Source organism: Mugil cephalus, chromosome 17 (assembly GCF_022458985.1).
Source record: "Mugil cephalus isolate CIBA_MC_2020 chromosome 17, CIBA_Mcephalus_1.1, whole genome shotgun sequence".
NCBI classification, from domain to species: domain Eukaryota; kingdom Metazoa; phylum Chordata; class Actinopteri; order Mugiliformes; family Mugilidae; genus Mugil; species Mugil cephalus.
Window position 1 is genome coordinate 4,467,053 of NC_061786.1, and position 20,494 is coordinate 4,487,546.

At 42.3% G+C, this 20,494-nt stretch overlaps 1 protein-coding gene across 2 annotated transcripts in view; it reads left to right on the forward strand.

The window, feature by feature from the left end:
• Nucleotides 1-7,701, forward strand: part of alk (ALK receptor tyrosine kinase) — a 314,203-nt gene extending 306,502 nt beyond the window's left edge. For both annotated transcript variants that reach the window (XM_047611390.1, XM_047611389.1), the window contains 4 exons: nt 3,089-3,190; nt 3,519-3,653; nt 4,436-4,526; nt 4,684-7,701. In XM_047611390.1, the coding sequence (XP_047467346.1) occupies nt 3,089-3,190; nt 3,519-3,653; nt 4,436-4,526; nt 4,684-5,781 (1,426 nt within the window). In that variant the 3' untranslated portion in view covers nt 5,782-7,701. The remainder of the gene's footprint in view (nt 1-3,088; nt 3,191-3,518; nt 3,654-4,435; nt 4,527-4,683) is intronic.
• The last annotated feature ends 12,793 nt before the right edge of the window (nt 7,702-20,494 follow it).

A 20,494-nucleotide genomic window follows, 5' to 3' on the forward strand; every position in this document is an offset into this window, starting at 1 on the left:
TTCTTAATGTAGCTAGCACCATTTCACGTGACACCACTTAAATGAATGCACAATCCAGCAGGGAAATCTCCCAAGCCTTTCATCTGGTGAGAAATAAGAGCAGTGGAGATATGTCACAACATTCAGCTATATCAACCCAGCGCTTTCTAATCATCCAATAGAAAGTCACACTGGAGCAAAGTCACAGTCAAAGCACCCGGAAAAGGCTGTTGCACAACATCCCTGGGGAGCCACATTACCAACACTTGATTTAATTGCTGATGTCAGTTTTTCAGGTGCCTCGCTGCGATTTAGTTTTTATCTCTCAGCCTGGAGCCGTGGTGCCAGGATTTTTTTTATTATATTGTTATTAAGTTCAGAGGGAGGGCTGGTTGTTTTGCACACGATACCACAAGCTTGCCGGTGTGTTATTTTTGTTGTTTCATGATGTGGCCCTACTGTTATGTGACAAGGGACATGGAGTCTTTTTGAGGCAGTCACAGGGGACAGGTGGCCCAGCGAGGCGCCAGGACAAGGCTTAATGTCAGCTTTTTATATTCTGTTCTGAGAGCCACGGGCGAACTTGCACATGCTATTCCGTACACTTCCTCTCACACGCTGATTCACTCCCAGAGTTCACATGCATGTTAAATAAAACGCTGGCTAAACAATAGCTGCCAGACAGTAATCATCCTAAGGTAAACAGCTGCCACTGTGCTTCTAGGAGAGAAATGTTGTTCTTAAACCACCAAATATTCATAGGAGCTATTACCAATGGTTGTATAGATGCCTTTATGCTTGTATTTTCCACCACCAGCCTGGTGCGCACACAGGCTGATACACAATAATGGCTTAACAAAGACATTCAGCTTAACAGACACAAGTATCAGACTCCACCATTGTGTGCTTGGGTGCCTGTACTATCTTACTTTCCATTCACAGTCTGCTCCGTGCTTCTGTCTCTTACTGTTTTCCCTTTAATACTTCTCTATCTAGCAAAGACACACAATAACACACACGTATAAAGCACCTTCATCTGAGCTATAGATTTCCTGAGACTGTATTTAAGCCTCCCTAATCTGCAGCTCAGCTTTCAGGCTGTGTTTGTGGTGTTAGGAGTAGAAATAAATATGTCCATAAACCCAGTGCTAAAAAAAAAAAAAAAAAAAATGGTCGATCTGCTGATAGGGGGATTATCCTTCTTATCTTCAACATTTTACCATCACTCTTTTCAAAATATTTCTCTGATGGACAGATAACAGACTGAAAAGAAGTATAAAAACAGTTTGTGTTCAGATCATTTATTCTCAAAAGGGTGTTTCACTTCACAGCTGTCGGGTCAGGAAGGACGGCTGCAACAGATCTAAATGCATCTTTATCAGGAGGACGGGGACATTAGAGGGATCAGGAGAAACGGGCACGACATGAAAACTGGATTCAATCCTGTAACTGTGGGCTTAAACGTGGGGGTGGTAACTGGCTGCGACTTGTTACATTAAGTGATAAAATAAGTCGATGCAGGTTGGGTTTGTGTCTGTGCGACTGCCTCACTGTGCTTCTCAGCTAATCTGTCAAGCAAACAGACTGTGCTTCATTGACTGTGTCATTTTCCATAAAAGGTAACTTTATGCCAGTAGTTTGAAAACTTTAACTACAGTCTGTGACTGCATACCCTCCATATTCATCATATTATTCTCCACTCACTGCTCCCCTGAAGACACACAGCTGTAGCTCCGCATTAAAGGAAGCGATGAGCGCTGGCTCTCCAGTTCATGGTGTGAGAAATCCACTCGTCTATTCTTCTAACATTCTCACTTGAATTTCTGATGAAATAGTGACTAGCACACCAAAACCCTGGTTAGACGTACTAATAAACATTGCAATTAGTTTTCCTTGTAATGACAGAGGCTGGAGCTCGGCTGCAGCTTTTGAACGCTGCATAAATACTACATATCTTATTATGTCAGTTTCAGCCTCTTGGCTCTAGTTGGATATTATTTTTGGATTCAATTTTACACATCACTTTCAAGACATTCAGTGCTCTGGCTGTTAACAGAAGTTCGAACATTTGTGCCCCAGGAGAGCAACAGCACAGCTTGAAACCCTCCTCAAACTAAAGACAAAATGTAATGGGTCAGGACCTCAGGCTGCCAAGACCTCACCCTTTCTTTGCTCTTCCATATTCTAAGCTATCATTGCCTTTTTCTTCACTGTGGCCCCGTTTTTGAGCTTTTTGTGATTCTGTTCTTGTCTCTATTTATTTTTTACTTGTCTAGGGAACACCAACTGAGCTCTTTCCTCCTTTTGCTCCGCTCACACCTGGGAGCTGCCCACTGTAATTACTATTCCATCCTGTGCAGCTCCAGCAGAGCAGCTGCTGCTTCACTCACTTGTTTTGTAGAGATAGACTGTTACTGCTACCCCTTATTTTCCCAAAAGCCCTGAGGATTTGGACTGGCAACCATGCAGCCACGCTGTCCTATTTATTATCAAGCACTTGTCATGTTTACAAACAACTGCTTAGGGGATAAATTGACATTTTCATGACAGAATTATCCTGGGGCAAACAGATCGGCACAACTGTAGCAGCAAACTGTGCCAAATCAAGTTCTTTTTCTCACACTACTTAACTCTGATCCTAGTTTTTCTTTTGAGGACGCCATGGACAAGAAGCCAAGTGGTGCACACTTCACGTGTGTCCTCACCTCGTGCCTCAAGCAGCGCGTTAAGAACCAGGCGGTGACCTCTATCATCGCCAAAAATCAGATCATTTCTCTACAGACGCAAAGCACAGGCAAGCATTAAAAATGGCTCAGACAGGGTTCGCCAGGCCAAACGCCTCCCTCCTCTGAGTGTGAGATAAGGAGTTCTTAGAGGGCCTCTCACACCTACATGTTAGGGAGCTGAAAATGCGATCGGATCAGAGTGCTGATACAGGCGCTGACAAACGCTGAATTAATTGCTGGATCTGAGAATTTTCTTCTTTTTTTTCACGCTCTGCTTCTGAGGACAGTGGTGTTACCATGGCGATGGTGCTGAAAACTACAGATGCAGTTGTTTTTTTTTTTTTAACTTGTATGTGTGTGCGTGTGTGTGTGTGTGTGTACAGGGCGAGCTATTACAGAAAGGGCGGGCGTGCCATGTTGCCAGTGAAATGGATGCCGCCTGAAGCCTTCATGGAGGGAATCTTCACATCTAAAACTGACACGTGGTGAGAGTCCTGCACGCTTCTCTCTGAGCGACCTCAGTGGCAACCAAGCTCAAACTCACTGTGACTTCGCCTCCTAAATTTCTGACTGAGACCGTCCCAGCCCGTGTGCATTTTTCTTTAGGGTTTTCACCTTCCGCCGTCCTTAACTGCATTTGATCCCTGATTTGTTTTTAATTCCTCGTCTTGTTCCTGTCATGCTCGTCCTCTGCTCTCATCCCCCACCACTTCAGCTGTGATGATGCCTATTATTCATGACTTGACTGCCCTTAGTCTCACCCTTTCCTCCCCCCTGTGACTAATCTTTCCTCTCATCGTCCGCCTCTCAAAGGTCCTTTGGGGTTCTGCTGTGGGAGATCTTCTCATTGGGCTACATGCCGTATCCAAGTCGCAGTAACCAAGAAGTGCTGGAGTTCGTAACCAACGGCGGCAGAATGGACCCGCCTAAAAACTGTCCTGGACCAGTGTAAGTGCAGATCCATCTGACCACGATGAATCTCATGTGGTCTAATTAAGCTTCTCTCTATCATGAACATGGAGGAGGCGGTTGGCTGCTCAGTGGTACATACTATGCTGCACACACAACTAAACACACACGCATGTAAATGAGCTGCGACCCAGAAGCCGTCAGAAAACTTTAAACGGAGTCTGTCCCCGTGTTGATATGGAAACCATACAAACACTTTTCTTTCATGTTTGCCTCCCAATTTGGAAGAAGTCACGAGGAGCAGATAGGAGCAAATCACATCTTATATTCCTCTCTCTCTGATATGCCGCCTCTCATGTGAACTCTATTATAAAGTAAATACAGACAGATGCACTCTGATTTTCTCTCTCTGTCTGTCATATACACTTTGGCCTCTTTGAATTCACAGTTTGTTCTTCACACCTGTTTGTCCCCCGGCTTTGCAGATTACTTCTCTGTATTATTTTGCAGACTGCATCGCATGTGGATTTTTTCTTTTTTTTCTTTTAAAATCAACGTTGTTTTAATCTGAACTTCTTACGAGCCTCACAACAGGACACAGCTCCTAATATCTCCATCTCCCATTCGACCATCACTCAAACTGGTGGGAGCTAACACTTTAATTCTGCACCATGCAATCAAAACGGCTATTAGGAATCTTTTAGGAAGACATTTATCTGGCATTTGTTAAGTCAGCAGGGAGCACGTTCTCCATTTCTCTGCAGCTGCATAGAGGGGGAGGAAATGTCATTGTTAAGTATCTTTGTGTTGTGGATCTATAGGTACCGTATAATGACTCAGAGTTGGCAGCATCAGCCGGAAGACAGGCCCAACTTCTCTACCATCCTGGAGAGAATTGACTACTGCTTACAGGTAACTGACCGCTCTGGATTAGTGCTGAACGGTTTGAGATAAACACTGCACTATTTCTTGATTTGAACCGCGACCATTTTCTATTAACTAACTAAGTATTTCCAGGAGAAAAAAGTCAGGCGTAATGATAGAGCTGCTTGTTACTTCCTCATTTCAGGACCCTGACGTGGTGACCATGCCCCTGCCTGTGGAATATGGACCTGTCCCTGAGGAGGAGGAGCGTGCGCCCACACGCCCTGATGACGGCTCAGCTCCAGCTGTGCTGGTGAACGCCCAGGTGCCTGATGGAGAGGCCCCACAGCCGCCTCCGTCCTACCCTTCAGAGGAGAACCAGAGAGGAGGGGAGCACGCTGCCGTCACCAGCGCGGCATCAGAGGCCAAAGCACAGACTTCACCTCAGCCCCAGCCATACCTCCACCAGCACCAGCAGCCTCACACACTCGCCTCCATCGCCATGACCACCTCTAACACGATCACCTCCATTGCCCCCTCTACACTCACTGCCAAGGGACCCCATGTCACCACCCAGCCCAGCCCAGAGGGGGGCCACATCAACCTGGCTTTCGCCCAGGGCCACCCGCCGGAGAAAGAGGGCCACAATGGGAAGAACACCAGTCTCTGGAATCCCACGTATGGCTCATGGTTCCTGCAGCAGCAGCAGAGGAAGCAGCAGCAGAGGCAGGGAGGGGTGGGGGGTGGAGGGGGAGGAGGCAGTAGCGGCAGGGTGCCTGGTGAGGGGCAGGAGCACGTGGGCCGGACCGTGGCTGAGGTGGCGGGGGCACTCGGCCTGCAGCACCAGCACAAGCAGTACCAGCATCAGCTGCAGCAGCAGCACCAGCTCCAGCTGCTGCACCATCAGCATCAGCAGCCGGGTCTTTGCAGGCCGCTCTTACCCCCCCCACCCCCTCCGGCCGCCCAGTCACCTCTGCTTTTAGATTCAGCTGCCTTGCCCCCGGTGCCCCTGTACAGACTGAGAAGATTCCCTTGTGGGAACATTGGCTACGGCTACCAGGAGCAAGGCCTGCCCATGGAGGCCACCCACACTAACAACCCCCCTCCTCCACCTCTTCCATCCCAGCAGGGCGCCCCCATGCCCACCTCCGCAGCCCACCAGAGGTCGGCCTCCATCCCCACTCCTGTGTCCCTGGGTCGGTCGGGTATGTCAGAGGACAGCCGTCCCCTGCTAGTTACTATGGGGACGGTGCAGGACCCAAGGCTGCCCAGGATGGAGGGCCACAACGCCACCGTACTTTAGCCCCAATGCCCACACTGCTGGTCTTTTTACAGGCCCTGTCTGTGGAGACGAGAAACACTGTGCCAGGACAGAGACCATTTCTCACCACTCCTACTGTCCCACCATTTTGGTTTCTTCCTCTAAGAACCCACCTCCATGAAACAGAATCGTGGAGGTGTTAAAAATTCCCATCGGATGCTAAAGCACATCAGAGAACTATTCACCTTTGGGAAGCCAGGTGTAGAGTTTTAACAGTTTAAAGATGTATTTTTCCAACGCTGGAAGGATCAGGACTGACAGAAGGAAACTGAGTGAGAGAATCGCCTGCAGACAGAAAGACTCTTTGTGTGTTTTTGACAGGAAACACTCTGGGCATAAGCTCAGCTTGTTGTCTTTCAGAAAGGACATTGACACACAAACTCTGGTGAGCGGTTTGACTGTAGCGACCACGAAGTTGTCTACAGCTGCCAGCCACAGTGCTCCTTATCCCTTTGGAGAAAAAAAACAGTGTGGTTAATAACTTGTATCGGACTATTTTTCAAAAATATCAGAATTAGACACTGGCTTACCAGAGACATTTATATGAAAAAAAAATACTGGGAAAAATGTGTTTGTTGATGTTTGCTTGCCTGCTTGTTTATTTATTCATTTGTTTATTTATTATTTGGAAGTGGCTGTATAAATTATTAATGAGCATCCGTCTTCAATTGCAAACAGATACATTTTACATCGACTTTAGTTCTTAAAGCTGCAGGAATTTATTTTCAGTCACATCCGAAAAACAAACAAAAAGAGGGTGAAGCATCTGAAAACATGGCAACTCTAAATATCATGTATATATATGTATATATATGTATATATATATATATACATATATATACATATAGAGGGAGAGGGAGAGAGAGAGAATTCTAACCATGGCACAGACGTCCTTTTAAGGTGGAAATGATGGATACACCGCACACTGAGGTAGAGGCGATTATTTGACAAATAACAGAAAGGATCGGAGACCAGCCACTTCAGCAACATTTACAAGTTCAGCTTCGTGTTATAGCTAAAGGTTTGAAAGAAGCCGTTGCCCCTGGTCTTACTGAACTCACTACTCTTTGATCTCTGCTTTTGTTCACAACCAACATTGTGTTGAACGAGCGCTTTAAGACAATGAGGATGAGGCTTTTCTTTACTTACGGCTTTTTTCCGCAACCTTTTATTAATTCTTTTCTTGTTATAAATGTTTCTTTCCCTTTTCTGTCCAGATATAGAAACAGTGGATATTGCTGAATCAATCTTAACCTTCAAATTGCTATCATAAAGCACTCCACGTTCCTAAATTTGCATATTTTATCTTTTCTATTATAGGATGGCTGTTGTGGAATACAAATGAGTCTGAGTGAAAAGTTTAAATATAAAGTGCTTTTGCTCTTCATGCGAATGGAACCAAGGAGCAGCCTCTCATGCACTCATTTTCAAGCACATGGTGTTAAAGTCTGCTTTTCAGTTCAGCCACAGTTATATTCAGCCTGTCAATCAAATAATGCCATGAGTGTGTTGGTCTGTTGGTGAATGATGATAATGTTGGTTTTATGCTTTTGCTTGACAGTATTTCTGCAATCCTGTCAGTCCATCTGCTGAGACGATGAGCTGTCATGTATGTGTGATGATGCTCAGTGATGAAAACTAATGCATTCCTGTAGGCAAAGTCAATTAGCAAGTTCAGTATTGGCTGATGAAACCATTTTTGCTTTGTCTCTGGTGCCTGTGTTAAACTGCACTCATTCTGTGTTCTCTTCACAGCTCATCTTCGTCCCTTGATGTAAAAAGACAAACTGCGCCTGTACATGTTGTAATTATAAAGTATTGTTCTATGGCTCTGGTAAAAGCTGTACATTGCCCTTCAGAAGACATTCGCCAAAATTAATAAATTACTATATAACAGCTGCATTGGTCTGTCTGCTGCTGTATTTGTGGTTGGGATCGATTTAATCAAATGAACACAAATAAAGTCCTTTGACACTAACATAAACATCATTCAACAATTAAACTGTACACCAAGTTGATACACCAATTAGACATAACTTTGTGACCTCCTTCCTAATATTGTCTAGGTCTCCATGGAGCCTCCAAAGCAGCTGTGATGCATCAGAGAATGGACGTGGGCCTTTTGAGGGGGTCCTGTGGTGTCTGGGTACACAATGCCTCTGTAGATTTCCCCACAGATTCTTGATCCGTTTGGGATCTAGTGAATTTGGAGGCCAGGTCAAAACTTGTGCCATCTCATTGCTATGGGGTGGGGTTACCTGGTCTGGTCTAGGTGAGTGCTACATGTCTAACAACATCCACATGAATGCCAGAAGTTTCCCGCCTGTCAGTGGTCGTAATGTTGTGAGTCAACATTGTATGTCCTCATTTGATTTTGTTTAGACCAGGAAAAAATGACTCCAATGCTCCCTGAACACTTCAAGTACATACAGCAGATTAGGAGACGTAGCCACGTCTTTCTACACATGTAAACATCTAACATGCAGGAAGTAGAGCTCTTCAGCTGCAGCCCTGCCAACCTTCCACTGAGTTAAACATACAAGTTCTTCCTTATTTTTAGCACAGCAAACATAACAGAGTATATTATAATCTGCTTCATTTTCATTCACCTGGAGGAAGGATGCATGAAGTGACAAGTAGAGTTTCTAAATCACCATTCAGGAGGAGATACTGGATGTGAAATGTGAATAGAAATCTGGCAGTAAATTTGGGGTGTAGAAGGAGAAACATCTTTGTGGAGGATTCATACTGCTGCTGGTTGTATAAAGACCGGACCTTTCAGAATAATGTGCTCTGGAAAGATAAATCAAGGATTAATGTTTAGTCACAGTAACAGTAGATTTTTTTTCTTTGGCACAGAACAAAGTCTGAACCAAATTTGCAACACAGTCATGGAAATATTGTACTTTGGGGTTGTTTTTCTTCTTCTGGGACCGAGCAGTTTGCAGTCATTAATTCAACAATGAATCAGTGTCAAATCAAAGAGAGCTTGAAGATAACATGTGAACCTGAAGGATAATCATCCTTAACAAATAGCTCCAAAAGATCAACTGACTTTTTATAAAACAGCGGTCAGAAACTCAGCAAGCTGTCAAAGACCAGTGGCCAATCATATAAAATATAATATAAAATGGATTTTAGACTCTCCAAAACTTTGCATTTCTGGATAATGTTTGCAGTGTAAGGGTTAATGCTTCCATAGAAACCAATCACAGCTCTTATGTGTCAACTACATGCAGAGGTGACCCATCATGTTTAAAGCATAGGTCTTCAAAAGGAGGTGCGCAGAGGTACAACAGGTCGCAAAATCTTCGGTTGATAGGACAGTAGTCACACACACACACACATATATATATATATTATTTTCTGCCACAAATTTAAAGGAGCTGTTTCACCTTCTCACATAGAGTACCAGATGAGACCTGTCAGTCTAAGCCTCCTGTCCACAGTAGGCCCCGCCCCTATCGCTCCGTCAGGTTCATCGCAACTGAGAGAAACCAGCAGTGCAGCCCGCTCCTATCAGCCAAGTACTGAGGCCAAAATGGATCGCTTTGTCACTAGAACAAAAAGTCCACAAACACAGAAGTGAAAATATATTCCAACTAAGACTCTTCAACTATTCACTCCTTAGTACCTCCTTTCACGCTCATTTCAGAACCTTTCATTCTTTCCACCATGCTTTGTCTCCATGTGCCTTTCCTGTTCTTCAAACTCCAGCCAGCGCTACAGTTACCTCTGTACCTGTTCAAGGCCTAGTCCTACTTTTATTTGCGATGTTTTTAATCACTTTAGGACATCTAGTGCAGCAGCTTTAAATGTTACTGGCAGAACAAACCAGAGTTGACAGAGTGCTACTGGTAAAAGCTGTCAGTAATGGACTCCAGAGGAGTAGCTAATTAAAAACAATGAGCAGACACTGGTATCCTAACCCCTTTCTAATGTTGCATTAAATATAAGATCACTCCTAAATCTGTTCTTTAAAAGCAGAGTCCATCTCGTTGTGCCACCCTACTATATAATATTTATTAAGGGTAAATATGTAGATATAGAGTAGTCTGTATTTTATTATAGATCAGGAATATTAACTATTATTACTGTTCTCATTTTGACAACTTGGCTAATCCAGAGGTCCACGCCTAGTATTCAAGAGGTAATCTATGGACCCGTCAGGACACACTACTGTTTGATCAATAGGTCATTGTAATGCCCTCAAAATAAAGGATAATTGATTTCTACTGCCATCAGCACAGGTGTTGTTCTGTAAGGGAGAACCGTAATTGCAGTGCTCTTGATTTACTGTTTGCTTTGGCCGAATTACTAGGTAAATAAAACAGCCTGTTTTTGCTAATTTACACATCACCTAAACAATGCTACTGGTTCACTGAAGCATGTATCCATCTTTGGCTCATTTTTGATTCGACTGTCAACTAAAATGAACATGTATTAGTGATCTTCCAGCTCTAACACCATGGATTTGTGTCTCTTACTAACACTTCCATTTATCAATCTATCAATGTGTTGTCTCCACTCTTACTCTGCATGTCTGCCTTCATTCTTGTACTAATTCAATGTAATAGACTAAACATCATTACTGGGCTCTAGGCTTTCTTTTCAATTATAAGCATCTTAACACCCATTTCCCCACATACAAGACAATGGAAAGTGTTCAGTAGAAAAGACATTCATCCAGCTAGAACACGATTGAAAGCATGGAAAATGATTTAAAAGGAATGTAGACTAAATGTGTTGTTTTGAGCTACTCACAGTGCAACGGTCTGACTCGTTGAGAGAGTCCAGGGGAGCTGAAAATGGACGGACAAAAGGGCAAGAGGAACACTGTTTGTCTCTGTAGACATTCATGAGAAAATCAAACGGAGCTTATAAAGATGCCAGACAGGTTTTCTGTGACATTCAGCCTGACCTTAGTTCCAAGAAGTGTTGCAATTTAAGAATTCTGTTTCAAGATAACAGACCACTCCATTTTCACTCGCTGCCATATGCCCTTACAGCAGGCACCGCCACGAAACAAGCCTGGTCACTACTCTGTCTGGGCTCCTCTGACAGCCAATACAATAATCATAGCATTAGCAATCATAACATTACTGGGTTCATTTATCACTTTTGGTTAGATCTGCATGGACCTGTACTAAATGCACTGAAAATAAAGTAAAATTGATTCTAATATTGTAAACTTGTAACAAACTCATTTAAAATAATATACTGTGTCAAAATACGGATCACCTCAGTAAAGCAGTAGTGTAATAAACAAGATTATTTAGCATGATCTGGTCATTATAGCGCATAAGCCCTGGTGGGGTGGATGGAGACCCCACCAGGATTATCCCTGTATTGTAAACACATCTACAAATGTAGGCTTGTGCAGCTGCTAGTGTGTATTTCCTAGTGATAGCAAACTGCATTCTTTCGATGCCAGCTGTGCCAGTTGTTAAGAAGACTTTTTTCTAATTTTGTGACAGGAGATTCATGTTAAAATTAACAAAGTCTGTGAGCTGGGTTCTACTCAAGGTTTCTTCCTGTTAAAAAAAGTTTTTCCTTGACACTGTCACTTCACTGTTTACACCAGGGTGGGCTCTGTAAAGCTATTATTATTAGGGATGCAACGATACATCGGCTGAGCAACGATATCGGCCGATATTCGCCACATTAATTGCTATCGGTTATGGGCCCAAAAAGAATACACGATGTCAGTGGCCGATGTGTGTTTTATGATTAGTATGTCGCACGAGCGCTGCGCCGAAAAGAGAGCCTTACTCTCTCACACACACTTTTGCTTATATATATGGAATCATTGACTGTATGTTGCAATTGACGGAAGGGAGCGCGCCGCTCGCGCATTTTCCTTGAACAGCTGAAACAAGATGCCAGTTCTGTGGCGGAACCTCACAGTCTCACTTCCCGAGCTGGAATAAAACGCGATACTCGAAAAAGGACCCTTGTACAAGATTAGCCAAAATGAATCATAAAAAATTAAGCATTTCAGGAAGTGCACATGTAGTGGTCAGGTAAAAAAAAATGTTTCTGATGGTAACAAAAAAAGAAAAATTAAAATGAAAATTGCCCGTGCATGAAATACAATAAATACTGATGTGGAATATTGTGTCAGTGCAAGCTGTACAAGATTAGCCGCAATGTAGCATAAAGATGTAGCAAATCCCGGAAGTGCACTTACTTTTGCAGCGGATCATATATGTGTTGTGAAAAAAAAGTTTTTTTGTTTGTATGTGTGTGTTTTTTTTTTTTTTTTTTCCTCTCTAACGGGCATGAATTACGAGTGTGGGAGGAACCGGAACGGCCGGGAAACCCACGCAGACACAGGGAGAACATGCAAACTCCACCCAGAAATGTGGGCTGGACTCGGACGGCTCGAGCTGGATTCGAACCCGGACCCGCTCACCGGGCGGCATTGGTGCTAATCACCATGCCACTGTGCTGCTCGTGCATGATATACAGGAAATACAATAAATACTGATGTGGAATATTGTGTCAGTGCAAGTTGTACAAGACTAGCCGCAATGTAGCAAATCCAGGAAGTGCACTTACTTTTACAGCACGTCAGATTTCTTTCTTGTATTTATCAAACACATCAACATAATAATTAAACTGGATAAAATGTATTATTATCAGCGTACAGACCTATCATATAGTGGTCAAGTAAAAAAGCAACAAAAACAAAATGGTGCTAAGCACAATGCCGCTGTGCTGCCCGTGCAAGAAATACAGTAAATACAATAAATACTGAAGTGTGGAATATTGTGTCAATGCAAGTTGTACAATATTAGCCGCAATGTAGCAAATCCAGGAAGTGCACTTACTTTTACAGCACGTCAGATTTCTTTCTTGTATTTATCAAACACATCAACATAATAATTAAACTGGATAAAATGTATTATTATCAGCGTACAGACCTATCATATTGTGGTCAAGTAAAAAAGCAACAAAAACAAAATGGTGCTAAGCACAATGCCGCTGTGCTGCCCGTGCAAGAAATACAGTAAATACAATAAATACTGAAGTGTGGAATATTGTGTCAGTGAAAGTTGTACAATATTAGCCGCAATGTAGCAAAAAGATGTAGCAAATCCCGGAAGTGCACTTACTTTTGCAGCGGATCACATATGTGTTGTGAAAAAAAAGTTTTTTTGTTTGTATGTGTGTGTTTTTTTTCCCCCTCTCTAACGGGCATGAATTACGAGTGTGGGAGGAACCGGAACGCCCGGGAAACCCACGCAGACACAGGGAGAACATGCAAACTCCACCCAGAAATGTGGGCTGGACTCGGACGGCTCGAGCTGGATTCGAACCCGGACCCGCTCACCGGGCGGCATTGGCGCTAATCACCATGCCACTGTGCTGCTCGTGCATGATATACAGGAAATACAATAAATACTGATGTGGAATATTGTGTCAGTGCAAGTTGTACAAGACTAGCCGCAATGTAGCAAATCCAGGAAGTGCACTTACTTTTACAGCACGTCAGATTTCTTTCTTGTATTTATCAAACACATCAACATAATAATTAAACTGGATAAAATGTATTATTATCAGCGTACAGACCTATCATATAGTGGTCAAGTAAAAAAGCAACAAAAACAAAATGGTGCTAATCACCATGCCACTGTGCTGCTCGTGCATGATATACAGTAAATACAATAAATACTGAAGTGTGGAATATTGTGTCAGTGAAAGTTGTACAATATTAGCCGCAATGTAGCAAAAAGATGTAGCAAATCCCGGAAGTGCACTTACTTTTGCAGCGGATCACATATGTGTTGTGAAAAAAAAGTTTTTTTGTTTGTATGTTTTTTTTTCCCCTCTCTAACGGGCATGAATTACGAGTGTGGGAGGAACCGGGACGCCCGGGAAACCCACGCAGACACAGGGAGAACATGCAAACTCCACCCAGAAATGTGGGCTGGACTCGGACGGCTCGAGCTGGATTCGAACCCGGACCCGCTCACCGGGCGGCATTGGCGCTAATCACCATGCCACTGTGCTGCTCGTGCATGATATACAGGAAATACAATAAATACTGATGTGGAATATTGTGTCAGTGCAAGTTGTACAAGACTAGCCGCAATGTAGCAAATCCAGGAAGTGCACTTACTTTTGCAGCGGATCACATATGTGTTGTGAAAAAAAAGTTTTTTGTTTGTATGTGTTTTTTTTTTTTTTCCTCTCTAAAGGGCATGAATTACGAGTGTGGGAGGAACCGGAAAGCCCGGGAAACCCACGCAGACACAGGGAGAACATGCAAACTCCACCCAGAAATGTGGGCTGGACTCGGACGGCTCGAGCTGGATTCGAACCCGGACCCGCTCACCGGGCGGCATTGGCGCTAATCACCATGCCACTGTGCTGCTCGTGCATGATATACAGGAAATACAATAAATACTGATGTGGAATATTGTGTCAGTGCAAGTTGTACAATATTAGCCGCAATGTAGCAAATCCCGGAAGTGCACTTACTTTTACAGCACGTCAGATTTCTTTCTTGTATTTATCAAACACATCAACATAATAATTAAACTGCATAAAATGTATTATTATCAGCGTACAGACCTATCATATAGTGGTCAAGTAAAAAAGCAACAAAAACAAAATGGTGCTAAGCACAATGCCGCTGTGCTGCCCGTGCAAGAAATACAGTAAATACAATAAATACTGAAGTGTGGAATATTGTGTCAATGCAAGTTGTACAATATTAGCCGCAATGTAGCACAAAGATGTAGCAAATCCCGGAAGTGCACTTACTTTTGCAGCGGATCACATATGTGTTGTGAAAAAAAAGTTTTTTTTGTTTGTATGTGTGTGTTTTTTGTTTTTTTTTCCTCTAACGGGCATGAATTACGAGTGTGGGAGGAACCGGAACGCCCGGGAAACCCACGCAGACACAGGGAGAACATGCAAACTCCACCCAGAAATGTGGGCTGGACTCGGACGGCTCGAGCTGGATTCGAACCCGGACCCGCTCACCGGGCGGCATTGGTGCTAATCACCATGCCACTGTGCTGCTCGTGCATGATATACAGGAAATACAATAAATACTGATGTGGAATATTGTGTCAGTGCAAGTTGTACAATATTAGCCGCAATGTAGCAAATCCAGGAAGTGCACTTACTTTTACAGCACGTCAGATTTCTTTCTTGTATTTATCAAACACATCAACATAATAATTAAACTGGATAAAATGTATTATTATCAGCGTACAGACCTATCATATAGTGGTCAAGTAAAAAAGCAACAAAAACAAAATGGTGCTAATCACCATGCCACTGTGCTGCTCGTGCATGATATACAGTAAATACAATAAATACTGATGTGGAATATTGTGTCAGTGCAAGCTGTACAAGATTAGCCGCAATGTAGCAAATCCAGGAAGTGCACTTACTTTTACAGCACGTCAGATTTCTTTCTTGTATTTATCAAACACATCAACATAATAATTAAACTGCATAAAATGTATTATTATCAGCGTACAGACCTATCATATAGTGGTCAAGTAAAAAAGCAACAAAAACAAAATGGTGCTAATCACCATGCCACTGTGCTGCTCGTGCATGATATACAGTAAATACAATAAATACTGATGTGGAATATTGTGTCAGTGCAAGTTGTACAATATTAGCCGCAATGTAACACAAAGATGTAGCAAATCCCGAAAGTGCACTTACTTTTGCAGCGGATCACATATGTGTTGTGAAAAAAAAGTTTTTTGTTTGTATGTGTTTTTTTTTTTTTTCCTCTCTAAAGGGCATGAATTACGAGTGTGGGAGGAACCGGAAAGCCCGGGAAACCCACGCAGACACAGGGAGAACATGCAAACTCCACCCAGAAATGTGGGCTGGACTCGGACGGCTCGAGCTGGATTCGAACCCGGACCCGCTCACCGGGCGGCATTGGTGCTAATCACCATGCCACTGTGCTGCTCGTGCATGATATACAGGAAATACAATAAATACTGATGTGGAATATTGTGTCAGTGCAAGCTGTACAAGATTAGCCGCAATGTAGCATAAAGATGTAGCAAATCCCGGAAGTGCACTTACTTTTACAGCACGTCAGATTTCTTTCTTGTATTTATCAAACACATCAACATAATAATTAAACTGCATAAAATGTATTATTATCAGCGTACAGACCTATCATATAGTGGTCAAGTAAAAAAGCAACAAAAACAAAATGGTGCTAAGCACAATGCCGCTGTGCTGCCCGTGCAAGAAATACAGTAAATACAATAAATACTGAAGTGTGGAATATTGTGTCAATGCAAGTTGTACAATATTAGCCGCAATGTAGCACAAAGATGTAGCAAATCCCGGAAGTGCACTTACTTTTGCAGCGGATCATATATGTGTTGTGAAAAAAAAGTTTTTTTGTTTGTATGTGTGTGTTTTTTTTTTTTTTTTTCTCTAACGGGCATGAATTACGAGTGTGGGAGGAACCGGAACGCCCGGGAAACCCACGCAGACACAGGGAGAACATGCAAACTCCACCCAGAAATGTGGGCTGGACTCGGACGGCTCGAGCTGGATTCGAACCCGGACCCGCTCACCGGGCGGCATTGGTGCTAATCACCATGCCACTGTGCTGCTCGTGCATGATATACAGGAAATACAATAAATACTGATGTGGAATATTGTGTCAGTGCAAGTTGTACAATATTAGCCGCAATGTAGCAAATCCAGGAAGTGCACTTACTTTTACAGCACGTCAGATTTCTTTCTTGTATTTATCAAACACATCAACATAATAATTAAACTGGATAAAATGTATTATTATCAGCGTACAGACCTATCATATAGTGGTCAAGTAAAAAAGCAACAAAAACAAAATGGTGCTAATCACCATGCCACTGTGCTGCTCGTGCAAGAAATACAGTAAATACAATAAATACTGAAGTGTGGAATATTGTGTCAGTGCAAGTTGTACAATATTAGCCGCAATGTAGCATAAAGATGTAGCAAATCCCGGAAGTGCACTTACTTTTACAGCACGTCAGATTTCTTTCTTGTATTTATCAAACACATCAACATAATAATTAAACTGGATAAAATGTATTATTATCAGCGTACAGACCTATCATATAGTGGTCAAGTAAAAAAGCAACAAAAACAAAATGGTGCTAAGCACAATGCCGCTGTGCTGCCTGTACAAGAAATACAGTAAATACAATAAATACTGAAGTGTGGAATATTGTGTCAGTGCAAGTTGTACAATATTAGCCGCAATGTAGCACAAAGATGTAGCAAATCCCGGAAGTGCACTTACTTTTGCAGCGGATCACATATGTGTTGTGAAAAAAAAGTTTTTTGTTTGTATGTGTGTGTGTTTTTTTTTTTCTCTAACGGGCATGAATTACGAGTGTGGGAGGAACCGGAACGCCCGGGAAACCCACGCAGACACAGGGAGAACATGCAAACTCCACCCAGAAATGTGGGCTGGACTCGGACGGCTCGAGCTGGATTCGAACCCGGACCCGCTCACCGGGCGGCATTGGTGCTAATCACCATGCCACTGTGCTGCTCGTGCATGATATACAGGAAATACAATAAATACTGATGTGGAATATTGTGTCAGTGCAAGTTGTACAATATTAGCCGCAATGTAGCAAATCCAGGAAGTGCACTTACTTTTACAGCACGTCAGATTTCTTTCTTGTATTTATCAAACACATCAACATAATAATTAAACTGGATAAAATGTATTATTATCAGCGTACAGACCTATCATATAGTGGTCAAGTAAAAAAGCAACAAAAACAAAATGGTGCTGAGCACAATGCCGCTGTGCTGCCCGTGCAAGAAATACAGTAAATACAATAAATACTGAAGTGTGGAATATTGTGTCAGTGCAAGCTGTACAAGATTAGCCGCAATGTAGCATAAAGATGTAGCAAATCCCGGAAGTGCACTTACTTTTGCAGCGGATCATATATGTGTTGTGAAAAAAAAGTTTTTTTGTTTGTATGTGTGTGTTTTTTGTTTTTTTTTTCCTCTCTAACGGGCATGAATTACGAGTGTGGGAGGAACCGGAACGCCCGGGAAACCCACGCAGACACAGGGAGAACATGCAAACTCCACCCAGAAATGTGGGCTGGACTCGGACGGCTCGAGCTGGATTCGAACCCGGACCCGCTCACCGGGCGGCATTGGTGCTAATCACCATGCCACTGTGCTGCTCGTGCATGATATACAGGAAATACAATAAATACTGATGTGGAATATTGTGTCAGTGCAAGTTGTACAAGACTAGCCGCAATGTAGCAAATCCAGGAAGTGCACTTACTTTTACAGCACGTCAGATTTCTTTTTTGTATTTATCAAACACATCAACATAATAATTAAACTGGATAAAATGTATTATTATCAGCGTACAGACTTATCATATAGTGGTCAAGTAAAAAAGCAACGAAAACAAAATGGTGCTAAGCACAATGCCGCTGTGCTGCCCGTACAAGAAATACAGTAAATACAATAAATACTGAAGTGTGGAATATTGTGTCAATGCAAGTTGTACAATATTAGCCGCAATGTAGCATAAAGATGTAGCAAATCCCGGAAGTGCACTTACTTTTACAGCACGTCAGATTTCTTTCTTGTATTTATCAAACACATCAACATAATAATTAAACTGGATAAAATGTATTATTATCAGCGTACAGACCTATCATATAGTGGTCAAGTAAAAAAGCAACAAAAACAAAATGGTGCTAATCACCATGCCACTGTGCTGCTCGTGCATGATATACAGTAAATACAATAAATACTGAAGTGTGGAATATTGTGTCAGTGCAAGTTGTACAATATTAGCCGCAATGTAGCACAAAGATGTAGCAAATCCCGGAAGTGCACTTACTTTTGCAGCGGATCATATATGTGTTGTGAAAAAAAAGTTTTTTTGTTTGTATGTGTGTGTTTTTTTTTTTTTTTTCCTCTCTAACGGGCATGAATTACGAGTGTGGGAGGAACCGGAACGCCCGGGAAACCCACGCAGACACAGGGAGAACATGCAAACTCCACCCAGAAATGTGGGCTGGACTCGGACGGCTCGAGCTGGATTCGAACCCGGACCCGCTCACCGGGCGGCATTGGTGCTAATCACCATGCCACTGTGCTGCTCGTGCATGATATACAGGAAATACAATAAATACTGATGTGGAATATTGTGTCAGTGCAAGTTGTACAATATTAGCCGCAATGTAGCATAAAGATGTAGCAAATCCAGGAAGTGCACTTACTTTTACAGCACGTCAGATTTCTTTCTTGTATTTATCAAACAAATCAACATAATAATTAAACTGGATAAAATGTATTATTATCAGCGTACAGACCTATCATATAGTGGTCAAGTAAAAAAGCAACAAAAACAAAATGGTGCTAATCACCATGCCACTGTGCTGCTCGTGCATGATATACAGTAAATACAATAAATACTGATGTGGAATATTGTGTCAGTGCAAGCTGTACAAGATTAGCCGCAATGTAGCATAAAGATGTAGCAAATCCCGGAAGTGCACTTACTTTTACAGCACGTCAGATTTCTTTCTTGTATTTATCAAACACATCAACATAATAATTAAACTGGATAAAATGTATTATTATCAGCGTACAGACCTATCATATAGTGGTCAAGTAAAAAAGCAACAAAAACAAAATGGTGCTAAGCACAATGCCGCTGTGCTGCCTGTACAAGAAATACAGTAAATACAATAAATACTGAAGTGTGGAATATTGTGTCAGTGCAAGTTGTACAATATTAGCCGCAATGTAGCATAAAGATGTAGCAAATCCCGGAAGTGCACTTACTTTTACAGCACGTCAGATTTCTTTCTTGTATTTATCAAACACATCAACATAATAATTAAACTGGATAAAATGTATTATTATCAGCGTACAGACCTATCATATAGTGGTCAAGTAAAAAAGCAACGAAAACAAAATGGTGCTAAGCACAATGCCGCTGTGCTGCCCGTGCAAGAAATACAGTAAATACAATAAATACTGAAGTGTGGAATATTGTGTCAATGCAAGTTGTACAATATTAGCCGCAATGTAGCACAAAGATGTAGCAAATCCCGGAAGTGCACTTACTCACATATGTGATCACATATGTGTCCACACATTGGTATTTACATGAATGAAAACAGTGGTTTTGAACTTAATTTTTTCAAGAGTACACTTTCTTTTCATGTTTTCATGCTTACAATGGGCTTTGTGAACCCCATCCCTTAATATTCTTAGCATTATTACAAATATCAGTTACTGTATACTACTTCTAATTATAATAATGATAGTAGTAGCAGCAAAAACAGCATCTCCACTTAAAACAACTGTTAATGGTGCAACGAGAAAATAAATAAATAAGAATGCGGTGTTTAGGCCCTTGGCTTGGCATGCTTCATCTGCCTGTACCCATAACAACCTGTCTAATAAGCTTTCATCCTGATAACTCTCTGCAGCAAAGACTGGGATTAAATTCTTGTGAATTTTTCAAAATCAGAGGACTTCTTTCACACCTCTAGCACACAAATATGTTACACAAGGGTTAGAAGTCAGACTGTGTTACAAGGGCTGCAGTCAGTGATTTCAGAAGCATCACTGCGTTTCTCACGACTCTGCTCATCAAATGGCTCTCTGCAAGCTGCCCTCAGCGACTCCGTACATTTTTAAGTCA